Source organism: Telmatherina bonti (assembly GCF_933228915.1).
Source record: "Telmatherina bonti genome assembly, chromosome: 17".
Taxonomy (NCBI): domain Eukaryota; kingdom Metazoa; phylum Chordata; class Actinopteri; order Atheriniformes; family Telmatherinidae; genus Telmatherina; species Telmatherina bonti.
The window spans coordinates 16,984,317-17,006,652 of record NC_136615.1 but is presented as its reverse complement, the minus strand read 5'-3'; the positions used below and the strand labels follow the sequence as shown (position 1 = coordinate 17,006,652).

Genomic DNA, 22,336 nt, shown 5'->3' with positions numbered 1-22,336 from the left:
CATCTGCGCATGGTAATTCAATGCTTTAGCTGAGGATTTAAAGTAAAACAAACATTTATTTAAATGATGTCCCTGGAAAAAAAAAACTATTATCATGGTATTCACTTTTAAAGTAATCACATGACTCATTATCTGCTTGTACTGGTACCAGTGTTAAGTCTTTGTGGTTTGAAAATCTGTAAGATTGTGACACCTGGATGTAATTGCAATTTAGAGCCACTAGATGTCAGAATATTATTGGAAATTAGAAAAATCCCTCAAAAGAAACCATTGACAGGATGTTTTATCCACTAACAATTGCACAACAATTGTTTTTGTAGCTACTTGTTGGAAATGGCTCCAAACGGTGGGATTCACAGCTTTAAAAACTGAATTCATTTAGTCATATGTGAAATGTAAAACTGCCAGGTCATGCACTGAAACCGTGACTATTAGTTCTTTTCATTGCTATGTTGTATTATGTTCTGTGCCATTGGGTATGAATCTGGGCATTGCATTTGTGGTGGTACATTTAGTAACACTGCCTTATGCTTTAATTAAAGATTAATGGACCCTACTGTTGCAGAATTACAAAGCCAGCATGGTAATGAGGGTATCAGTGGGACAAAACACATTCAAGGACTTTTGCATGATGTCAGCTTAAAGGCTGGGAGGAAGCGGGAGAGGTCAAGTTTATTGATGAGGCCACTGAACCCCCAGCTACATTTGAAGTTAGTGTTTCCATAGAAACAAGAAAAACAAGTCTTTTAGCGGCTCAGTTGGAAACAGCAGAAGGAAGCTGCAGCTGTGCACGTCATCCATTTGTTTGGGAAAGATGGTCCACAGGATGCTGGAAGTTTTGACATGCCTTTGTCTGACATTACATTTCTGAACAAGCGCTATTTTTCACAACCTTCAAAATGAGCTGATTTACGTTTTTTTTTGTTGGAGCTGCATCCTGTAAAATAGCTTGATAAAACTAACTGTTGAAACATGTGGTGAGTCACTTTTCGATTAACTTTTCTGATAGGGTCCTGTCCTCAGTGCTATAAGACAGAAACTGGTAAAAGTCACCCCCTTTTCTAAAGAACCTTTAGAAAAGGGGGTGACTTTTGTTCTTATGTTCTTATTACAGGTGAAACCAGAAAATTGCGTAAAGACAAAGTTTTGTTTGTTGGTTTTGAGGAACCCAATTAAATCTATCCAGTAATTTTGTTTTTGTATTTACACTGCAACGCGTCTTGGGAAATCTTAGCATTGAAACTATTTCAACTGACTTTAAGAATCTTATTTTACCACTTATTTTTTATCTAACTTTTAATGTTATGATAAAGAAGAATTGCATCACTGCAAGGAAGTTGTCTTTATGTTAAACAGCTTTGGGTTACAACAGTATATTAACTTTCCCTCGCGAACAAAGGCCATATTTTGGACTTTGCTTGCTGTTCTGGTTAAACTTCTCTTAACTGCTCTGCATAATATCTCTTATCATAAACAGATTTCTTTTAATGCTAACCAACAAATATTCAAAACAAACCTGTCCTTCTCCATTTCATTCCACAATAGAAAGAATTTAGACCTTCATGTACTTGAAATCTTCTTAAGGCTGAAAATTTATTCAACAAAGATGATCAATAACTCATAATGGACTTCACAACCTCCTAAACACTCCTGTAAAAACCTTGACAGTTTCTTTTACTTACCGTATTCTACGCTATTCAATTTCTTTACGTTAGCTTAACATGGAAGATTACCTGATATCCTTCCATCTCAGTTCTAGAGTAGTTTTAGTTTTATATCTTTCTTAAGCTAAAATAGCAAACGTTCTCCAGTAACTCATGCTAATATGTGATATGGTCAATAATTCACTTAAATGACCTAGTTTTGTCCCTTCCTCCCTCTCATTATTAAGTTTTAATCTCCCTATTGTCATTGAAATTCCTGATCTTATCTGGAAATCCCAATCATCGCTGTTTGGTTGATGAGCTTCCTATTGAGTCAAATGGTTATTTGTCTTCCCTCTCATATCTCATGATTAAAACCAGTCACTCCTTCTTTACCTCTGCTCAGCTATTTTTTTAACCCAACAGTTTTAATATCCCCAGTGCCTAAGAAATGAGGCACAAATCCTAACAATCCATGTAATATCTAATATCTAATTTACAGTATATGTACAAGGACTTGTGAAAAGATAGTGAGCATAGATTCATAACAATCTCACTAACAATAACCTGCATGAACTGTTTCAGTCTGGTTTCTGCCATCTTCTTAAAACCCTTAGTTAAAGTTAACAATGATCTGTTAATGACAGCTAACTCCACTTCTCATACTCATCCTCCTTGATTTGACTTCTGCTAGTAACATCATTTCTCTTAAAATGCTTCTCTATTGTGTAACATCTATTGGTGTTATGCTTTGTTTGCATTATACCTCTGTCTGATTTAAAAATGCTGTTGCCCTCTGCAGTCACTGGTGATGTTTCTCAGTGATATTCACTTATGGAGTGTAAACAATTTCTTCCAGCCGTACCATTATTTTCATTCACACTCTTGCAACTTCTTGCTGTGCTTACTGTAACCCTCCTCTATCTGGTTTACCCTACAAGTCAGCAAACCCCTCTTAGCATTGGAAGACTTTGGCTCTGAGGAAATCATCCCTATTCTTAAACAACTTCGACTCACCAACCTTCCAGTCATTGGCTGGTCTGCTCTACTTCCTCAGCTACAGCAAAATCTTCCTCATTCAAATCTTTTTGAACTTCTCCGCCCTTACTTTTCACATCATGATCACCAGTCATCTTCTTTCCTTCTCTTCACTCCTGCTGCTTATATGTCCACAGTGGTTTAAAAGTCTTCTGCTCTGGCACACTCTTATCCTATCCATCCATTGAGTCTTTTGCTATTTAATACATCAATGTTTTACTTTTCACACATTGTTTAATTACCTTTTCTTATGATCGTCAACAATTTTTGTCTCATTTCCCCTTAAAGTAAAAACATTGAAAAGTCAGTCAAATGGTAAATTATTAGTCATTTTTCTTGTTATTGTGAATTCAGTTGCTTCTGTAATGCTCTTTGTGGCATGATTTTCATGGTAGTTCAAATGCACCATGCGTGTGACTTATTTAGTGGTAGACAGTTTGCTGAAAGGCAATTTTTCCTAAAATAAGAATGCAACCTCCTGATCGGTGTTCACAGGACAAACAAAGAAAGGGCTTTGCTGCTGTTACTGGGGGGTTATTTGGATTTTTGCTCAACAGGCTGCTTTAGTCAGTTTGCATGTGTGTGTGTTTGAGACAGAAGCCGACTGCGTTCCTGGAAATGCCCTTCCATTGGTCAAAATACCATAGCAACATAGTCCCACCTATGACAGGGGAGCAGCCAGTGTTTTTGAAGGAGTGATGTGAAGCAGAAAGCTGAATGGAGAGGGGGAGTAAAGGGCTGCATGGGGAGGGATTTGGGGGGGGGGGGGGGGAGTCTCGTGTATGTTTTGGCCTGAGGTTTACACATTGGTGCAGTGCACGGCTTGTCTTTTAGCAAACACTTCGACTCTGGCTGACTAGTTTTCCATTTTAGGTTCTTTATTAGTTTTGTGCTGCAGAACTGCGGCAGAAACTACCTGAAGACAGGTGTAAGAAGCTTCTGGGTGATATGAGAAACATTTGCAAGCCACAACTTGTAAATATCAATAAAACATGCTAGTAATTGTGCCTAGGTGCCATTTGGCTCTATTGAAGCTGCTAATAGTAACAGTAGAAGAAAATGTTCAAAACACTAAATACTGTGAGAAAAATATATGCACAGTTTATTGATAGATGCAGAGAGAGGCACACAAAGTAATTCAACTCAATTATGCATTAGTTCAGGCCATGTTTTTTTCTTCCTGATTTAAAAGGTTATGGAAATGAAAAAAAAACCCCAAACCTGCATGCAGGCCGTTTATTTCTTGCCCTATTATAAGCCATTAGGAAATTCTTTGAGATAAAGTTTGTAACTTCAAGCTTTTCCTACAACTAAAAAGAAAAAAAAAGCAGAAATTCCAGTGATTATGACAGGAAAACAAATTACATCATAAATATCTTTAACTGCTGCTCACGATCATGGCTTTTTAAGACCTGCTTGGGGGCACATGTTTCCTTTTTTTTTTTTTTTTTTTTAACTTGAAAAATCACCTACAAATAGCTGTACAAGGCTGTTACGGGAACATTCTGTGAAAGGCCAGTTTCACAAAGAACAAATGATCAGTAATATTTACATTTGGTTTGAGTCACTGTAACATATACAAAGAAACAAAAAAGGCACTGTGACAAATCGCAGAACATTTAAATACATGATAAAAAGTGAGCAGAATAGGGAACACAGCATCGTCTGTTTGGGAGAAGCAATCGGATGCCATCAATCGTTTTGTCGGTTAATACTTGAACATTGCTTTGTTTGTTTTGACTAGTAAACCAGTATTCACAGACAAGAAGTTTATGCAGCGCTTTATGTGCCCATGACTTTAACAAACAAGAGAAAGAAGGTGCAACAGAGTAGTCTGCTGGAATACCCCATGCTTTTATTGTTAAAAAAAACAAAAAAACAAACAAAACAAAACTATATGCTCTAAATGGACAGTTAGCTGCACAATTAGACATGACAAAGCATTATCAGCAGACAAAGACTGAAGTCATGAATTATTAGGCTCCCTCAATGTGTAAAATGTTGCTTCTAATAAGTAATAAATACATATAATACAGTCAAAACATGGAACTTTGGTAAGTATATTATGTAATTTAAAAAAAAAAAAAAAACTCCACAGTGTCCTTTAAGTAACTGGTACAATATGATTTTTCTCCATATTTCTGGGACTACTACAAGTATAGCTAGATGTTCTGCGCTTATCGTATCGTCAGTAGCAGGACGGCAATGAATGGATGGCTGGTTTTATGCATGGCTCTCACGCATGCAGAAGTAACACCAATAGGTTCACAGTTCTTCCAGAGGATCACATCATTTGGACCAATCCGTAGTGTCTCGACATTAACTTTGACATTATTGGTCTCCCTCATATGTACATTCACAAGTTCACACATTACTTAAAGTCAAATTTCTTTTTTCCTTATGAACTCAGAGTGAGTCGTCACTTCAGTGAGTAGAGCAGTTCCGCAGTATGGCAGAGAGACAGAGGGTGAGCCGAGGAAAAGTACTGGCAGCACAACCAGTCCTCCAGTTCTGCGTTCCTCTCTGGCTCCAGTGAGCGCTCGGCAAACTTCATCATCAGCAGAGCCCTTTTAACATCCAGCCAGTTGAGGAGGCCCTCGTGCCGGGATCCATCGACAAAGCCTCCTTGTCTGTGTCTCTCCCATTGCTGCTCCATCAGATCCTTCCTGGGACCCCAAAGCAGGCTCTGCAATATACGCTTGGCCTCCTGGATGGGAATGCGTTTGATGGGATCGGGTTGGAGAAGAAGCTGGGCCAGTCTCTGGAGACCCAAAGAATAAAGGGAGACAGAAGGGACTGGAGGCAAGTCCTCACAGCGGTAGTCTTGTTCTCTCAGGGCCGGACTCACCTCAAATGGATTGGGCTGGTGGAGGAGTTCATAGATCAAGATGCCCGTCTGGAACTCGTCAAATTTACGGTACTGGGCTGCTGAGACGATCTCAGGCGCCAGTCTGGCGTGGTCACGTTTCATACGCGGATCCCCACCGTTTGTGGCAGCCTCCTCTGAGGTGCGACGCTTGGCCTTGGCAAAGTTGCTGATGAGGAGCCGGGGAAGGTGGCGCTGAATGTCTCCAGGACTTGCACCGTTACAAGCGCTGCTGTCAGAGGTGGTTGGTTGAGTTAAATGGGACGGCCTGCGCTGATGAGGCACTAGCAGCAGGTTTTCGAGGCACAAGTCGCGGTGCGTGACTCCGTGCTCCTTCAAGTGCTCCAAGCAGTTGCAGAGCTGCAGCAAGAGGAAGCATACACGGCGCTCATAGACTTCCGGCTGGGTTTTATGGATTATATCCCACTCCCTAACAAAGTCAGCTGCAGTTTGCTGAGGAATCTCAGGAGTGATGACCACCACTCGCTCTCGCTCTGCCTGCTGACCCTGTGCGGTTGTTGTGGGCTGCGGCAGTGACGGAGCGGGTGAGCTGGGCAGAGACACTTCATCTGACGGCAGCATGCTTTGGGGGACGCAGGCGAGAAAATGGCCACAGTCCTGCTGGAGGTTAAAGTGAGGAGGGATGCTCTGCTGCACCGACAGACTGTACAGATGGCCCTGCTTGGCTTCCACGGATGGGCTCTTACAGATCTGGAGAGAAATCCAGACAGAAATTTGAGTTAGATTAAAAGCCTTGATCCTGTTCTTGTTTAAGTGAAAATCAGCATCCTTTATGCTAAATGCTGCAAGGCAAACTATTCTTCTTCTATGGTCAGTTTGGATCAAAGTAAGCTCCTGCAACTCTTCAGGGTGTGTTCTTCAAAACACGTGAATAGGTTTAAATCCTGAGCAGGATCAGATTTCTAATCTTTCTCATTAACTAAGCACAAACCTACTTTTGATGACTTCAGAAAGCAAAATCACATTCATTCACACACACAGACTGGGTAATACAAACAAATGCCAGTTGCAGGTTATAACGAGTTCATTAGTGTTATTGCTTTCACGCTAAGTTGTTTGTAAGTGTGTGTGTGTGTGTGCGCTGGCCTTGGCAACAGAGGTCTGTCTGGCTGTAAATCCTGCCTGGAATGTAAAGATTAATTTGGCCTAAAATTATTAAGCAATAGTGCGGGCAGCCCGACATAACTCATACAACACAAACAGCCGCTGCTTTGTACAGCAGTAAAGCACAAAGATCAGTGAGACTGCATCCACTCCCTTCTCTCTAGTTGTTTACACTACATGCCTTGAGGGTTTGCGCTGTAGAGGGACCATCCCATCAGCTGCCTGAGAACAAACAAGAAACTGCCCAATTTCAGTTTGCACATGCCGTCTTCAAACTGTCAAACCCTTGCTAAAGACAGATTTACACCCACAAAGCTAATTTTTCCTACAAGAACAGAAGTGCAAAGCAGCAACCCAACAGTGTTATACTTATCAACTTCTGTACTCAGAAGTTAAACGAAATTCAATCATTTTAAACATTCATTCACTAAGGACAACATTTGGGTGTGGTTCATTCAAAGTAAACTTCATTGAAGTTTAGTTTTCTTCACACATGTTGAAACAGAGCTACAACCTTTCAGATTAGTGGTCAAAGCCTGTTCGATTGTTGGAGTCTCTACTACCCTCTCATCCTATTGCTCGATTTGCATGCTGTCAACACCTCTTCAGGGATAGATGTGGTGAGGAGTCAAGGTGACACAGTTCTTCTGACATCATTTCGAATCGACATCTGTGACATGACCATCTACAGGAGGCTAAAGTTAGACATAAGAATAAGCCTCATTCTGAAGATGAAAGTCTGGCCAGTTGTTAAACTCCTGATCCGCTTTCCGCAAACAAAGCTGATGTTTCATTCTTAGATACATTCTTACAGCTGATTCCTCTGTCTTTATTCAGTTTTTGTTTTCTTCATTTACTTTTATCATTTCAGTTGTTTTATTTCCTTGAGAGCCACACTTAGTTATTTTTTTTATTGTACTTATTGATATTGCAAATATTTTATGCGCAGCACTATGGAGACGTTTTCTCTTTTAAAATGTGCTTTATAAATAAAGTAGATTGGAATCAAGTGGACTCTCCTGAATTACTCCTTGTATTTTGATTGGCACACCATACGGCCAATCACATACGAGGAGACATTACACCAACTTCACCACACAAACTTTATTTGTAAAGCACTTTAAAAGACAACCCCAGCTAAAACCAAATATTAAAAACTATATTAAAAAAACATACAATGTATAGAAACATCAGACCTCTGTATAAACATAAGAATGAATAAACCAATAATAACAAAGAAAGTAACTAAGTCTCACTGAGGTTGAAACCCAAAGGATAAAAACGATTTTTTTAACCCTTTAATGATGTGTACCATGTTTGATATGTGTACTTTGAGACCTATGGCATAATTAAAAAAAAAAAAGGCTCAAAACCCTGATACATAAAAGCTGATAGGGTTCTGATAGGTTCTGTGTTAAGAAAATCTATATAAAAGGTGTGATTAATATATTGAATAGTAACTGTCTTTTTCAACCAAAAACAGCATATGAATAAGGCTTTTATAAAACTAATGCTGACCAACACATAAACTGTTCATAAATGCTGAATTAGGCTAAATAAAAGATATTGAGTAACATCAAATGAAGAGCCATTTAGAAACCGTAGAGAGAACTAAACAAAAAAAAGTGGAATCTTTAAAAAAAGCTGAATTTCTCTCATCAACATTGTTGCTAGGTTATAAAAATCAAACGGGATACCTTCACAGCGTAGGAATTGTTTGGGTCCGAGGCGCAGGCAGCGGAATAGTACACAGCATCTCCTGCAATGCAGCTTGGCTTGTTTGATGTGAGCCTGAACAGAGACCAGTTGCTCTCTTCAAACCTGAGTGGATTCTTTTGGGAACGGGTGAAGTGATCTTCGCATTTCAAAGCCAGGCGTCGTAGAGACTCTGCATACAGCCCACCTAGTTTGGAGTACACCCCCTCTCTACTGTCAATATTACTCAGAAGGGTCTGGAGTTGCAGACTTGAACCGAGATTTGGCGCTGAAGCTGGCTCAGTGGCTGACAAAGGCACGCTGAGCTGTGGCGAAGAGGAGCAAGTGATGCTGCCTCGGCAGTGCACACCCAGACGCCCCTGAGTCTTAAGCGGTTCATCCAGCGTTCGGGACCTTGAAGGTCGGCTTAGCGGGGCCTGAAACCGCTCCACAGACTCGTTGGAAGAGAAAACGGGCCGCAGGTCTACTGGGCTGGATGGTAAACTGGAGCGTGAGCTGGCGTCAACAGAGCGGCACACGTTGCTCTCTGAGCCGGTGAACAGAAGGCGAGGGTAGGCTCGGAGGAAGGGTTTTCTATTCGCGCTGTCTGGAGCCGATACAGTGCGGTTGACCATTTTCTTTTCCGGGAGAGGAGGTGGTTGGTTACTTGAGCTGTTAAAGGATGGTGGGCGAGGAGACCCTGGGGCGGAGCCCACTGGAGTCCTGGGAAATGGCGATGAACAAGACATCCTTGCAGCATCTCGAGAACCTACGGAGGAAGAAAAATCTTTATTACAGTTTCTTCGAGCATTTCTCTCCTTTGTGAATTCAAACAAAACAGCCTTCATTTTCTAAGTCCTTCCAGGTAAATTTCTCTTAACAACACAGCACTTACCAACTCTCACATTCCTCAGTGAAATTCAAGCCTGATTTAAAATCACCTTCCATCACATCTCAGCCACAAAACACTCCTTGTTTCCTAAAAAGAGTTGGAAATATCCACAACCCCTGGCTTCAAGATGACACTCGAAATATCTTCCATCGAATTACAGTCTGTTTATCAAGTCAAGACTTTAAGCTGGATCTTTACATCACGCAAAAGCACACAGACACTGAAATAATTGCGTGGTGCTTCAATAACTGCTTTCAGAGCAAGGAGGAGACCAAAAAAAGTAAAGTCCTCCGTAGGATGTAGTCAAGCCCTTTTTCCCTCGTTATCGGAGTCCATAATTATCTCTTCAAACACCACTCAGGAAGTCGCTGCAATTACAAGCATCTGAGCACCACCAAGGTTTAGGGCTGACATGCCAAGGACAGATGCCACTAATTGTGACAGAGCAGAAATATGAACTCTGTTTTGAAAATGAACACCCAGCCATAACAAAGTGTACAAGCACTCCATGAAAAAGGAACAAAACAGATAAGCTGTTGGAGTTAACCTTGCTGTGTTCCCTTTCCTCTTTTTACTGTTGCTCTGCTCTACTCCAAACAAAGTACAACATCTGTTTTAAGATGACTGTTAAGTTGGAGCAGGAATAATTAATTACCTTCCGCTAGGCTCACAGAAATGCATAAGATGCTTTGAACTCACAATACATGTTTTATTTAGAGTAAATTCCATTGACTGAAAAGTTGGTGGAGGACTTACCGATGTCAGCAGTCAGGCTGTCAGTGGAAGCAGTTGGTAGGCTAGTGCTGCCAAGGCCCTGTAAGGATAATGTAGTACTCTCTGCTGACCCTTGTTGGTTGCAGCGGTCCAACTCCATGTTGCTGCCACTCATTTTACCACTCGCTCTGCAAAATTAAATAAAAAAATAAGTTAAATTAACTCTTTTTGTCCCCTCCAGTGAGCGATTATAATCCTTAATGTCAACCTATTACACCATCCCAATGTATCTGTTGGTTTGATGAATAAATTACTTTTCTGTGCATCTGTGAATAAATGTGGAACTGATTCACTTCCTCTTGTTTCTCATTTACAATATGCTGCTGATAAATTTCAGTGCAGTCATACATAGTTTCATTTTAAATGACGAAGAAGCCAGTCTGGATGGGTTTCATTTCCTCCCTACGAGAGGCACACTTCTCTACTCTGTGCCGATTTATTTTCTACAGCAAGCAAACCTTCCTGAAAACATCAGACAAGCTTAAGCTGGGTAACTTAATGCCACTAATCATATGTGAAGTTTGATAAACTTGTAGTGGTAAAGTGCAACATCTGCTGTATTTTGACCAGCAGCATAGTGGCACATCGACTTTCTGCCTATACTGGAAAGGGGTTGTTTTAACTTTTTGTATGCAAGAAAGAGGCTTTGCCTTCCTCTTATTTTGCATCCTGACTGCGGTGATTGCCTCTTATAATGCCAATGAAACCTGTGCATGAGGAGGGTTTCAATTAAGGTGACCAATTAAGCTGACTGACATCCATTCATGGGTCTCATTATACATGTTAATGGCTCGGGGAAGCAAGGTCCCATTCCTTCCCTTCATCTTGTGTTTGTCTCTTCAATCACAAAATGACTCTTGTCTCCATTTATCCGCTGGCCTCTGACTTCAATTCCACCATAAATCAGCAGAACAAACAGACAAGGGGGACTGAAGAAGAGGAGAGCAGGCGGTAGACAAAGGGTTAGGTATTCTCTCTGGGCAGTTAGCTAAGGATCAGCTATCGTTTTACAGACAAAAGGACCACAATGACATGCAGTGGAAGTGCTGAGGCAAGGGAGAAATGGTAGTGGGTGAAGGGATTATGAGTCTATGTCCGTGCATGTGCCTGCCTCGCTCTAGATCTTGCAGATCTGTATTCAAAACAAGAGACTGTGCAGTGCAGAGGGAAATAAAAATATCACTGCTTATGTTTGTGGGGTGTGCACGGATTGTTAAGCATTCCAAAGACAGGGATGTTTATCCAGGTCAGGATAGTTTGATTAATGTATCAGTTACATTCTCAATTAATTAAGTCTTTAATTGTTTTGTCTGGACGGTGCAACGTTTTTCTTGGGAATGCCAAATTTTTAGCCTAAACATCCTGACTGCCCATTTCCTCACCGCAGATCTAATCTTTTTTTTTCTTTTTTTTTTTTGCCAGCATGAGATACCACCATCACCTCAGCAAACCTGTCAAACAAACAAACAGGTTTGTGCCCTGCTACAACAGTGACTCAGATTTAGACTATAAACAGTTGCATTACAGCAAGTAATGACCTCGATCTGTTTACACACATGCCACCCTGGTGTTTTATTAATAAAGCAGTGTGACTAGAACTGGGTGAGCTTTAAAAAGAGATTGGATGGAGTTGCATTGAACGGGCTAAGATAACAGTGTGACAGCGTTAAATGAGATACTAAACTGCAGTAATGTTATGGATCATGCAATAGTTTTCACTTCCTGATTCTTTTTATAGGTCTTCTCTATGGTGTGTATGTGTGTTTATATAACTAAAAAGCTCAAATAGATTCATGGAACAATCAGGCCTGTTGCAAAAAGCAATAAGTCAATTAATCGCACGTAAGGAAAAATGGATGCAATAAGTTTCATTTGTCTTCCCGACAGTCCACAATTACTGGGGTGTTTAACTGACAGATTACCAGCCAACAGGACAGTGCAACATGGTGTGCACTCAGACAGTGTGGTTGGTAAAGTGATGCTGCCCTTTAATATCGTTAAATAGACGACATTTTGAAAAATGTTCCAAACATTTCACAGTCAGTATGAATTGCCTGGAAGAACATACATAAATCCCTCGACTTTACAATGACATGAAAAATGACATTTTACCATTCCACCTCTGGTAAAGTGCAAACATGTCCCCTTATATGAGCTTGACCATAGATGATGCAACTGTGTTACATAGTATTTAGAGACCATATGTTCCAAATAACCACATTGCCAAAACCCCAGGAAAAATCCTGATCTGTTTTAGCAGACTGGGGACAGGATGAGTCTAGTCTGCACATCACACAAAAGAAATTAAAGTATGTTGATCTTTGAAAGGGTGTACTTGCATTATTATGGCGTTATTGTTATTTTAGTTGAAAATGGTCTCAAAATGACAACAATAATCGCTTGGCGCAATAATATTGTCTATCGCAATAAATTCTGAGACAAGTAATCGCATGGCAAAATTTGTTATAGTGACAAGCCTAGTAACAATACACAACAGATTTCCAAGCTTACTGTATTGTCACAGTCTTTTAGTTATAAATTCAGCAGGTTATATAGCATGTAGCAACAACAATAAAATAAATAGCAATAACAAAAACAAAAAACAAGCAATTCATGATAAGAATTTGGTTTTTGTTTAAATCCAATTCTTTGACTCTGATTTTACTAAGCACATCATGCACTTTGAAGATGGTGGAGGCGCATATGTTGTGCTGCCTGTCCTGGTTAACAGCGAAGCAACAAAGTCAATCTCAAACATGGTTATGATTATTTAAATGCTTTTTTTTTTTTACCTCCATGACATTGAATAAGATGCACACTCTTAGGCATTTCTTTTCACATCAACTTGGACTAAAGGTAGACTTATTTATTGCTTGTTTGTTGTGATGAATTACATGTTATCTTTCTTGTTGTGCAACATCCAAACATCACAATACAGTATAGAAGAAAGAAGAAGAAACCTATTGTTTCTTTCCCCTGACTGTAGGATAGTTACCATGGCTATGCAGTCATATAAACCAAAGATCCATTAATGTTTGACACAAACCCTTGTTATCTTTTGCAAACGGCTCCAACCTTGTTTCGTTATCTCCCCCTCCGTCAGCAACATCCACTGCAGCTCGTTTTCATTTATATGCTAAAAGGTGTTTTGCCAGTTTAATTTTGCTGCTTCTCACCTTCAAGGAGTTCAACGTATCTTACTTTTCATGTTCTTCATCTTAGCACTATATTATTTATAAAAACATTAAACAGTAAGAGGAGCAAGATGTGTGTGTAAAACAACAACGAATTTTATTACATTCAAAGTTACAGCTATGCAGTAGCTATTAAGCTCCCGATAAGTGTGTGAAAGATCAGTGGCCCCTGCCTACAATAAAGGAAGACAAAAAACAACTCCTCTGTGGTTTAGCATATTTTTGGAGAGCAAACCCTACAACAAAACCATCATCATTTCACTTTACTTGCCAATCTCATTTTCTGTACCAAACTAAGAGCATGTATGAGAGAAAGTAGCCGTCAGGTCCCTACCTCATGCTGTATATATGTAGGGGTCCTCGTCGGGCCGCCGGGTGAGATAAATACTCCTGGATCAGACTGGTGGCTTTCTAAAGCCCCACCATGTGAAGTAACACAACCCTGGTTCCACACGAGTCATGTGTGTATTTAAAGTTTCTCAACAGGAAAAGCAACAGCATCTATTAGATGCATGGATTCAAAGCACCTATTTTTCATATTTAGCATCCACTAATACAACTACCAGTTCACTTTGGAGCAGCTTCAAGTCTGCCAGCCAGCAACAAGATGCTATCTGTTGTTCTGCGGAAAAAAGGGATCAGGGCGGATTTGTGGAGGGAGGGGCGGACCATCTTGAAACGCCAGTTTACAGAGTAAAAAGAAATTCAAACCAAAGTCAAACCCTGTGGACTTGAAGCCACGTGGCTGATCTATAAATTCTACATCTACTGATGGCAGCTGATTGCCTGTTTGGGAGTTGCCAAGGGCAACAATCTGTTCACTTATGCCCCTCCTTCTGGCAACATTCAGCAGCCAGTTGACACACCCTTTTTGTCAAAAGGAGTACTTTAACACATGCTCACGCATGACGTAGGCACATGCACGAGCACAGGTTGACATCACATGATGGGCTGTGCCGAGTGATGAACATTTTTTCAGACTATATGTTTTTAAACGATTTAGAAGATCAAAATTCTGCTTTTAAAACGGCGTAGGCATGTGCTTGCAAACTTCTGGAATTAATGTGATCAGATCTTTAAAACAAATGCACATCTAATCCCTCCTTTGTTGACAAGATTCGGATCCCTACCAGTGCTAATGGCACTTGTTGATTAAACACGGTGATAAACTTTGAACACCAGAAAGCCAAAACTGTCGATGGCTAAAGGCGTGTTCCCACATGTGTCCCAACAAGGTATTTTTATCAGTGCAGAATGCCGGCAACGCAAGACAGGAGAGATGGGTCCTTACTAAAATTACTGCAAACATAAAGCCCCTTGAAACGTGATCAGCGGTTTGACAGAAAAATGTTATCCAGTGGGCTTCTGCTGAGTCTTACTAAAACTGGTAAAACATCTGCTCGTTTTGAGGAAGTTACCCTCATCCTGCCAGACAAAGCAATGTTTATTTTAAGGGGATCATTTGATGTACTAATAAATGCAACACAGTTCTCTCTTTTTTTAGCTTTAGGTAGATGACTCACATGGTACAATGTATTCTTAGCCTAATGGAGACTCAGTTGAAGGCACGATTAAATGCAGAGAGTAAGCAGCAAAAATAAACACATATTTTTAGCCAAGCGACAGAGGAAATATATAAACTATTTTGCTCGTAGATGCATCAGAAAGACAAAAACATTATGACTGTTTTGCCACTAACATGACACAGCAGTGGAGTATCTACCAGACCCAATTTGTGTGTTAATTAGAACTGAAGAAGTCACATTGCCAGCATGAATAGAACAAGGCGTGCATTGAATATTATGCCCCACAGTTTGAATGATCACAAGGGGTTAGAATGAAGGCTGATTCATGGCTGGATAATGATGCACTGAATGGAGAAGGCACTGTACGTTTCACATGGAGATGACTGCACTAAGGTATGGATTTAAAGGCAGTTTCTAGCAACACTATAGAGCTTATTAAGCAGGTAGCTTCACAGATATACATACAACATAATACATGAGGCTAACTATGTGTGGAACAGGCCAAAAAATGCAATTTGGACACTGGCGGATGCCAGACGAAGGTGCCAGATAAAACATACTAAAATATTTGCTCATGTCTTAACATCCATTGGAATTTCTTTTACACAGCTGCCTTTAATGTAAACAATAATTTTCATCTTCATCTCTTCGAGATCTAGCCTTTTTTCCGTGCTTCGCCCTTATTAAACATAAAGAGTATTTATGTTGCTCTCTTATGCAAGATTTTGAGAATTTTAAAAAGCAGTTTTCTGCTAAAAACATTTAAACAAACGGTATTTAAGGTCTGTCATTGTTTTCATCTGCTCCATGCTAAGTAGAAAAGCATAAATTATAGTTTAATACTGTCAGCTGAACATTTTTGTCATTGGGGATAAGTGAGCAGCTTTACATACTCATTTGGCGGCCTTTAAAGTCTAAGTGGCTTTTCGTCATTGTTTTAGAAGCATCAATACGATTAAACCTGACCATTTTTTTATTTAGTCACAACAAAAATATATACATATTTTCTTTTTATTTAACTAAATATAACCTAAATGAGAAACTGTGCTAGTGTTCTATAGAGCTTGAGGTTAATAACTGAAAGAGATAAAGTCCTTTGCTTTTCTTACCTGTAAAGTTTAGGAGGGGGGGGTGGCGGATTGGGATCAGCTCCTTTCCCTGCTGCCAGCAGCCCTGATGAGCTGCCATGCAACGGTTGCTTAGCCGGCATGCTCCCGTTATGCTTGCCCTCCTCCTCTGTGCCGGTGCCCTTAGTTTCCCCCTGACAGGCACCATTGTTGGGGGAAGTCGGGGGGGCCGTGCCTGGCTCTGTCGTCGGAGGGGCGCTGCTGTGGGCCTTCCAGACAGCACCACCATTGACTACTCCTGTCCCCAGAGAGGTTGTCCCTGGGCTGGAAGCTAGCTGCTTCTTCTCTATTCCTTTCCGCTCTCTCTCTTCCTCCTCCTCCTCTTCTTCAATACGACAGTTCAAGCTAGAGCTGTAGTGGCTGGGCTTGTGCCAGGGTTCAGATGCCGCACTCTGGTTTTCAACAGGGACCTTAAAATGACCCTCTCTTGCAGAGACAAGGAAAAGCATGGGGAGCTCTGGGAGCGGGATGGGGGATGTATTAGACTGCGAGAGGCTAGAAGTACCTAGTTTGGGAAATTCAGGAAGAGCAACTGGAGAAGACATTGAAGATGAGAGACTAGAGGTACCTAGTTTTGGGGAGCGGATGTTCCTCTTTGGGGGAATGGGTGGGCTGGACTGGGGCTTAGGAAGCAGGGAGAGGGAATGGGAAGCTTCTGTACCCACAGACAGTGAACTGCAGCTGGGGTTTGGCCAACAGAAGGCTGGGCTGCTTGAGTCCTTACGTGCTGTGGGGCTAAAGTTGCACTGGGTGCTGACGGCTGAATCTGGGCTGCTTAGATAGAAAGTTCTGTTGTTTTCCTCTGTGTGAGCAGCCATTACAGTGATGGTGGCCCGCTGATTTTCTCCAGACCGTTCAGCCTCAGACACCTGGGGCTGCTTTGCCTGGTTTGGGCTCACAGGATGGGACTGCAGTCCATTTCCTTGTGGCCTGCGCTTTTTCTTGGCACTCTCAGCGTAAATGGGCTCAGGGTCAACCCGTCCATTGGGAGAACAGGGAGCCGACTTTGGGCTGCCTAAGGGCTGTGAACTCTGCGGGCTCCCCAACCCACCTCGTCTTCCTACTGAACCTTCAGGACCAGGAAGTGAATCTGTACTGCTACGATAAGAAGAGGAATCCGACAGGCTACTCTGTTTAGACAGGACAGGAACAGAGTGGAAGGATGTTTGGCTAGCATGGACAGTCGTGTCCACACTTGAGACTGTAGTGCCAGAAATGGTAGAAGTGCTAGAAGCCTTTGTGATAACATTGGTGGCACTACAACTGCTTACACCATTGCTAGGAATTGTGGCAGGAATGGAAGGGACACTATCCATCAATGGTATCTCCACTGATTCCTCATGGTACTCACAGTTTGTTCTGGTAGTAACAACACTCCCATTGTAAGTGCTCTTGGTCCTGTTAGCAGCCATGCTATGCTGCTGCCTGCAGGAGTCCTCGTTGGCATTTTTTTTAAAACTCTGACAACCTTTCCCTTCCTCTTGGCTGATATAGATATTGCCAACAATCATGGAGTCTTTGGGCAGAATTGTTGGGGATAAGGAGATGCAGTTGTTGTAGTCCATCTTGGCATCAGGACTCTGAAGAACTGCCTCTCTATGAGCCTTGTTGCAGCCATTACCGTCAATGTAAAAAGGCGTCAGGTTCAAGAGCTTTTTCAGGTCCATCCGCTCAACTGGACTCTTTGTGTTCTCCTGCTGAAAGTTAACATATATGCATAAATAAGCATGTATTAAAATATATACAGATTATATGACGCAAGGTTTAAACCCAAAAGGACATTTTAGAGACTCACCTGCTCTATGTTCATATTGATGTCTTTTGGCTCACTGGTGTCAAAGCTCATCATGGTGGGTTTGACAGCGATGGTGGGTTTGCTGTAGGGTGAAGGTACCGTCACTCCAGCTTCTTCATCGCCTCCAACGCTGCTCTTCAAACAAGCTGCTGGCACGTTGCCATCCAGAATGCTGACGGTCTTGTGCGCACTGAGTAGGTGGAAGCAGTTCTTACAAGAGCCGGGTTTCCACACGTGTTCTGCAAAGTCATTGCACGCTGACATCTTTGGTTTGCTAATTCAGGTTTGGTCAGAGGTGGCTACGAGGGTGTGTGGTAGATGGCGGATGAGCTCTCATGGCTGGCCCCCCAAATGTCACAGGATGTTGATTGGAAAACGATAAAAAAGAAAGTGCATTGTTAATAGAAATAAAGCATTAAGTCATTGTCAGTTTTTTCCACAGATTTAAAAACAGTTAAGTCTTTGTGGTCAAAAAAAGTTGTAGTGACCAGTGTCATTTAGTAAGTGGATGCTGCAGTCTGATTGTAAATGAGATAGGTATAAAAGAGATGGCAAATATTCTAGTTTAATATTTGTTTGAAATCTCAAAACAAAATGAAATAGCATCTGCTTAACAATAAGAGTCCAAAGTGACAAGTGTTTCCTAACTGCACTGAAGGCCTTGAGATGAGGATTTAAGTGTCACCAACAGATGTAACTCAAGAAGACCCGATATGTGCTGTGTTACATGTTCCCATGGTCTCCTAAATTAGAGGGCATGTGGTCTCTGCTCAACCGAAAGGCTTGCCAGTGTGAGCCCAGCAACATAAAAGCTCTCCAAAGAGTCCTCTGCAGCCCCCCGACAAGCTAGAAGAAGACAGAGGAGCCTCAAGCATCCCGGAGGTCGGAATGTCAGGAATGTCTAAAGGAGCAAGTCTCACCAGGGTGAATCTCACACCCATGACAACTTCCCTTCCCCCTTTCTGCACACAAACATGCACCCAAATCTCCCACTTCACATGTGTGTCCTCCCACTGTTATAAACAAAACCAAGCTACACACACACACACACACACACACCTCTTTCCTCTGACTCGTCGTGTCCTGTTTAACTGGACTGACAGGGAGAGGATCAACAACATTTCAAAGTCATTTGTTTCTGTCTGCAACTGCCGGTCTCTTTTAATGGTCTTTACACAGTGTTAATTGCCTCTCAACAAGGTGCTACAATGACACACACCAGCATTGGCTCATTATTTAGACTCCCCATCCGCATAAACAGCTGGAAGGTGCAATAAGACAAAGACAAAAAAGAGATGTACTGCACTGGATTTTTGACTCTCGACTTATTTTAAAGAATAAAAATGACCAATGATGAACGTTTGAGACCCCTGATACTTCCTCACACCAGCACACTCTGCTGCAATCTACTAATCCCATGGTAGGCATGAGGAGTTTTCCTGTTGGCAAAGATAATACTTGTTTACATTTTTCTTTGTTCTGTCTGACTCAGTTTGAGCAGGAAAGCTTCCGCTAGCCCACTGTTTGTTTAACTGTTCCTGCGACAACAGAGGAAGCAGAGTCTTGCCCAACACCTGATGGTGTTGTGCATGAGTCATTTGAAGTTATGATGGATCAGAGGCATACAGATTATGAGGACACTGCCTCTTCAAGAGGACTGCTTAGCTGGCAGTCGTTCACATTAGCGAGAGGACTTTGGTATTGTCTCAGTCTTGTCTGCTTTTGCCAGAGAAGACTGAGACACCCTTCAAACTGTACTCCAGTCCTTGTTGGCATGTTCAGCCTTGCTTGTTTGAACAGAGATAGACTGCCTTGTCTACATTCCCCACTCCTTCTCAAGCTCAAGGTCCAATATTTCTCACTTCCTCTTGTAAAAACGACACACACACAGACACACACACACTCACAAGGCACAACAACCAGAATTTTTTCTCTGAAAGACAAGTAAGGAGTATAAAGGTGGATGTCGGTCTGGTGTGGAATTTATAGCTTTGGGCTTTTTTCTCAGACAGAATAAAAGTCACTCATTTTGTCACCTTGTTCATAAACATCACACACAATCCAGCGACCACTAGAGGTCTCAAACTTGTCTAGTTTTACCCAGAAGCAAAAAAACAACAACTTTATGATGGGATTTTGCACACTGTATACACTACACTCTTCTTCCGGATGATGTATGCAGTGAGGATCCAGTGCTGAGACACCCACAGATATGGTTACCAAGAGATGCACTTGAGTCAAAGGTTAGATTTGTCGTCTTAAAAAGGGGTTTAGTAGCACTTTTAATAAATCTTACTGCAGAAGAGCACTTGTGCAATACACAACCGAGCATACACGCGCACAACATGAAGTTTAGATGATCTGATAGTTGCTGCTGTTCACTGCACTGTCTCACCCGCTGCTTTATTTATTTTTTTTTTAAAGAGAACTGCTGAGGCATGAACAAGGGAAGCTTAATTGGATGCAATGCCCGCTTAAAAAACAGCCCAGTCATTTATGATCAGAGTAATGGGACAACCTAGCCCACGTTACAGTCTGATAACCAGGCCACTTCAGTGTGCAGTCCCTCTCTCGGCTCCTTTTACGAGCTGCATTTGTCACGCCTGCTCGCGCACACTGCCCCCCGTTCATTCATTAGGGGGGGGCACAACCTGTTCTTTTCCTTATGGTCAGGGAGGATTTCCGCCAAAACTTCTCTTAAAACTTCCACCTCCGGCTGATAAGTGTCTGTTAGAACACAGAGGAGATTTAAAGGAAGCATAGCACGTGCTTTGGGCTTGAGCCTCCGTTTTGGTTTTTTGTATTTTAAAGAGTTGACACGTAAAGAATTAGTTCAAGGTTTGGTTTTTTTTCGCGGATTTGGATTCAAAATGTAACAAAACATGTTATTGTTATCAGATGTGGCATTCAGCATTTACTAACAAGCCACAGACAAAATAATCCCATCCTGCATCACCGAGCCAATAAATCAGGTGTACGAGAGGGAAATAAAGGGGAGAAGGACGCCAGCTCAGTAAAAATCATGTAGCCAAGGTTATCCGCTGCCTCCTTACCTGCTCGGACTTTCTCCTCCAAACACAGAAGCTTTCCTCCAAAAAGAAAAAAATAAATATATATAGCCGTGGTTGCTCCTCTTATTTCCCTTCACACGTATTCCAGAAGCGACAGGTCACAGACCGGGAGGCTGCGCGGTGCTGCAGGCTGGGCTGAGGCTGATGCTGCTGCTTGTCTGTGCAGAGGTGGTGGTGTGTTGCTGGAACACAGCAGAAGTACTCTGCAGCAGCGTGGAGAGAGCACAAGGAGGTGGGAGGAGCTCCAAACCAGCCATGCAGTCTGCCCAGTAGCCACAGATTTTCACTAATGCCCATGTGCTGCTTTACTTTGAACTGTCCAACTCACTTAAAGAAATATTCAAGATACACAACTTAAAAGATTTTTTTTTTTTAAAAAATATTTTGAAATGCTAATTTAGTTGTGGAGGTTTATTCTGCAAGTAATTAATCTTGGTCAGAGGAGGCTTTGAAGTGCGGAGAGCCTTTCCTTTTCCTCCTGCCACCCCCCCTCCAAGGACTGCTTCTGTTCATCATGGCTGAGAGGTGACAGAGTGGTAGAACAACACTGGCATTGCTTCAGAGACAGGCAGGACCCCTGCTGGTTTCCATTACAGGCAGCAAAAGGAGAGGCAGAGCTCAGAGTGACAAACACAGCCGCAGTGTTGGAAGAAACCAGTCATCCATAGAGATTAACCTTTTGACTGGACATGTCTTACTAAGAAATACCACTACAACAAGGTGTTGTTCTCTGGTTATTTGATATATTTAACCTGAGACACCTATAGGGCTTTCTTTCCATCTTCCCATTGGTGTCAGAGTGGTAGAGGCACAATAAAACTTAGAATAACAAATTCTATGAAAAATGTCAGTAAAAATACAATTCTACATCTGTTAACAATCTAAATCTGAAGGTCCCATTGGTCTCATTTGCTTCCTGTGCATGGTCACATCCATACATATTGAATTGATTGGACACAGGAGCCATAGTTTCCTGACCTTTATTCAAAGATTTATTGCAGAGCTGAGACAATCAACATAAGTGGCACAGCATACCAGATCCAGGAAAAGTGATGTTTTACAAGACCACCTGTTGAATTTGGAAAGAGCTGCAAACCTCTCAAGAGGATTAAAAGTTTGTTGCGTTTCATCTCATTTTGGCAGCATAGAGCATGTCATAATTCTGCTAATGGGGTGATTCAAGTGGCTTGTGCATATCAAATAAAATCTGGGATGAATGCTTGGAAGGTTTCTAGCAGGCAACATGCATATTGGTTAAAAAAATGTTATCTTACTTAAAGTTGTGCAAGAAGTGGCTGCTTTTATTTACGCTTACCATTGGTGAGACTCTTTATGTGAACCACAGTGATGTCAGTCTGCAAAGTCACGGGAAGAGCTGTCATTCAAAACTGGGGTCCTGTAGGAGCATCCAGCATAGAGGAGCTCAGCCGAGGTTGGATTACTTACAGCTTCTGCTGTGTGGGAAAGCTTCTTTCTTTACATTCAGCTATGCCTTCACATGTAATGTCATAGTTTGGGAGTCAAGCGTGAAATAATATAACCTTATTTGGCTTTGAACTTTTCTTCCTTCTCATTTGATCTCTGTTAAAT

The 22,336-nt window shown here is 41.6% G+C and overlaps 1 protein-coding gene across 1 annotated transcript; it reads right to left on the bottom strand.

Moving 5' to 3' along the window:
- Positions 1–5,100: 5,100 nt before the first annotated feature.
- prag1 (PEAK1 related, kinase-activating pseudokinase 1) lies at positions 5,101–20,810 on the bottom strand (the record flags this gene model as incomplete). The annotated part of the gene is made up of 6 exons (XM_079256236.1): positions 20,729–20,810; positions 17,676–18,014; positions 15,863–17,577; positions 10,016–10,161; positions 8,370–9,136; positions 5,101–6,258 (listed from the first exon to the last, which is right to left on the bottom strand). The coding sequence occupies exons 2-6, from the start codon at positions 17,937–17,939 to the stop codon at positions 5,101–5,103; spliced, it is 4,050 nt and encodes a 1,349-aa protein (XP_079112362.1). The 5' UTR covers positions 17,940–18,014; positions 20,729–20,810.
- Positions 20,811–22,336: the final 1,526 nt, after the last annotated feature.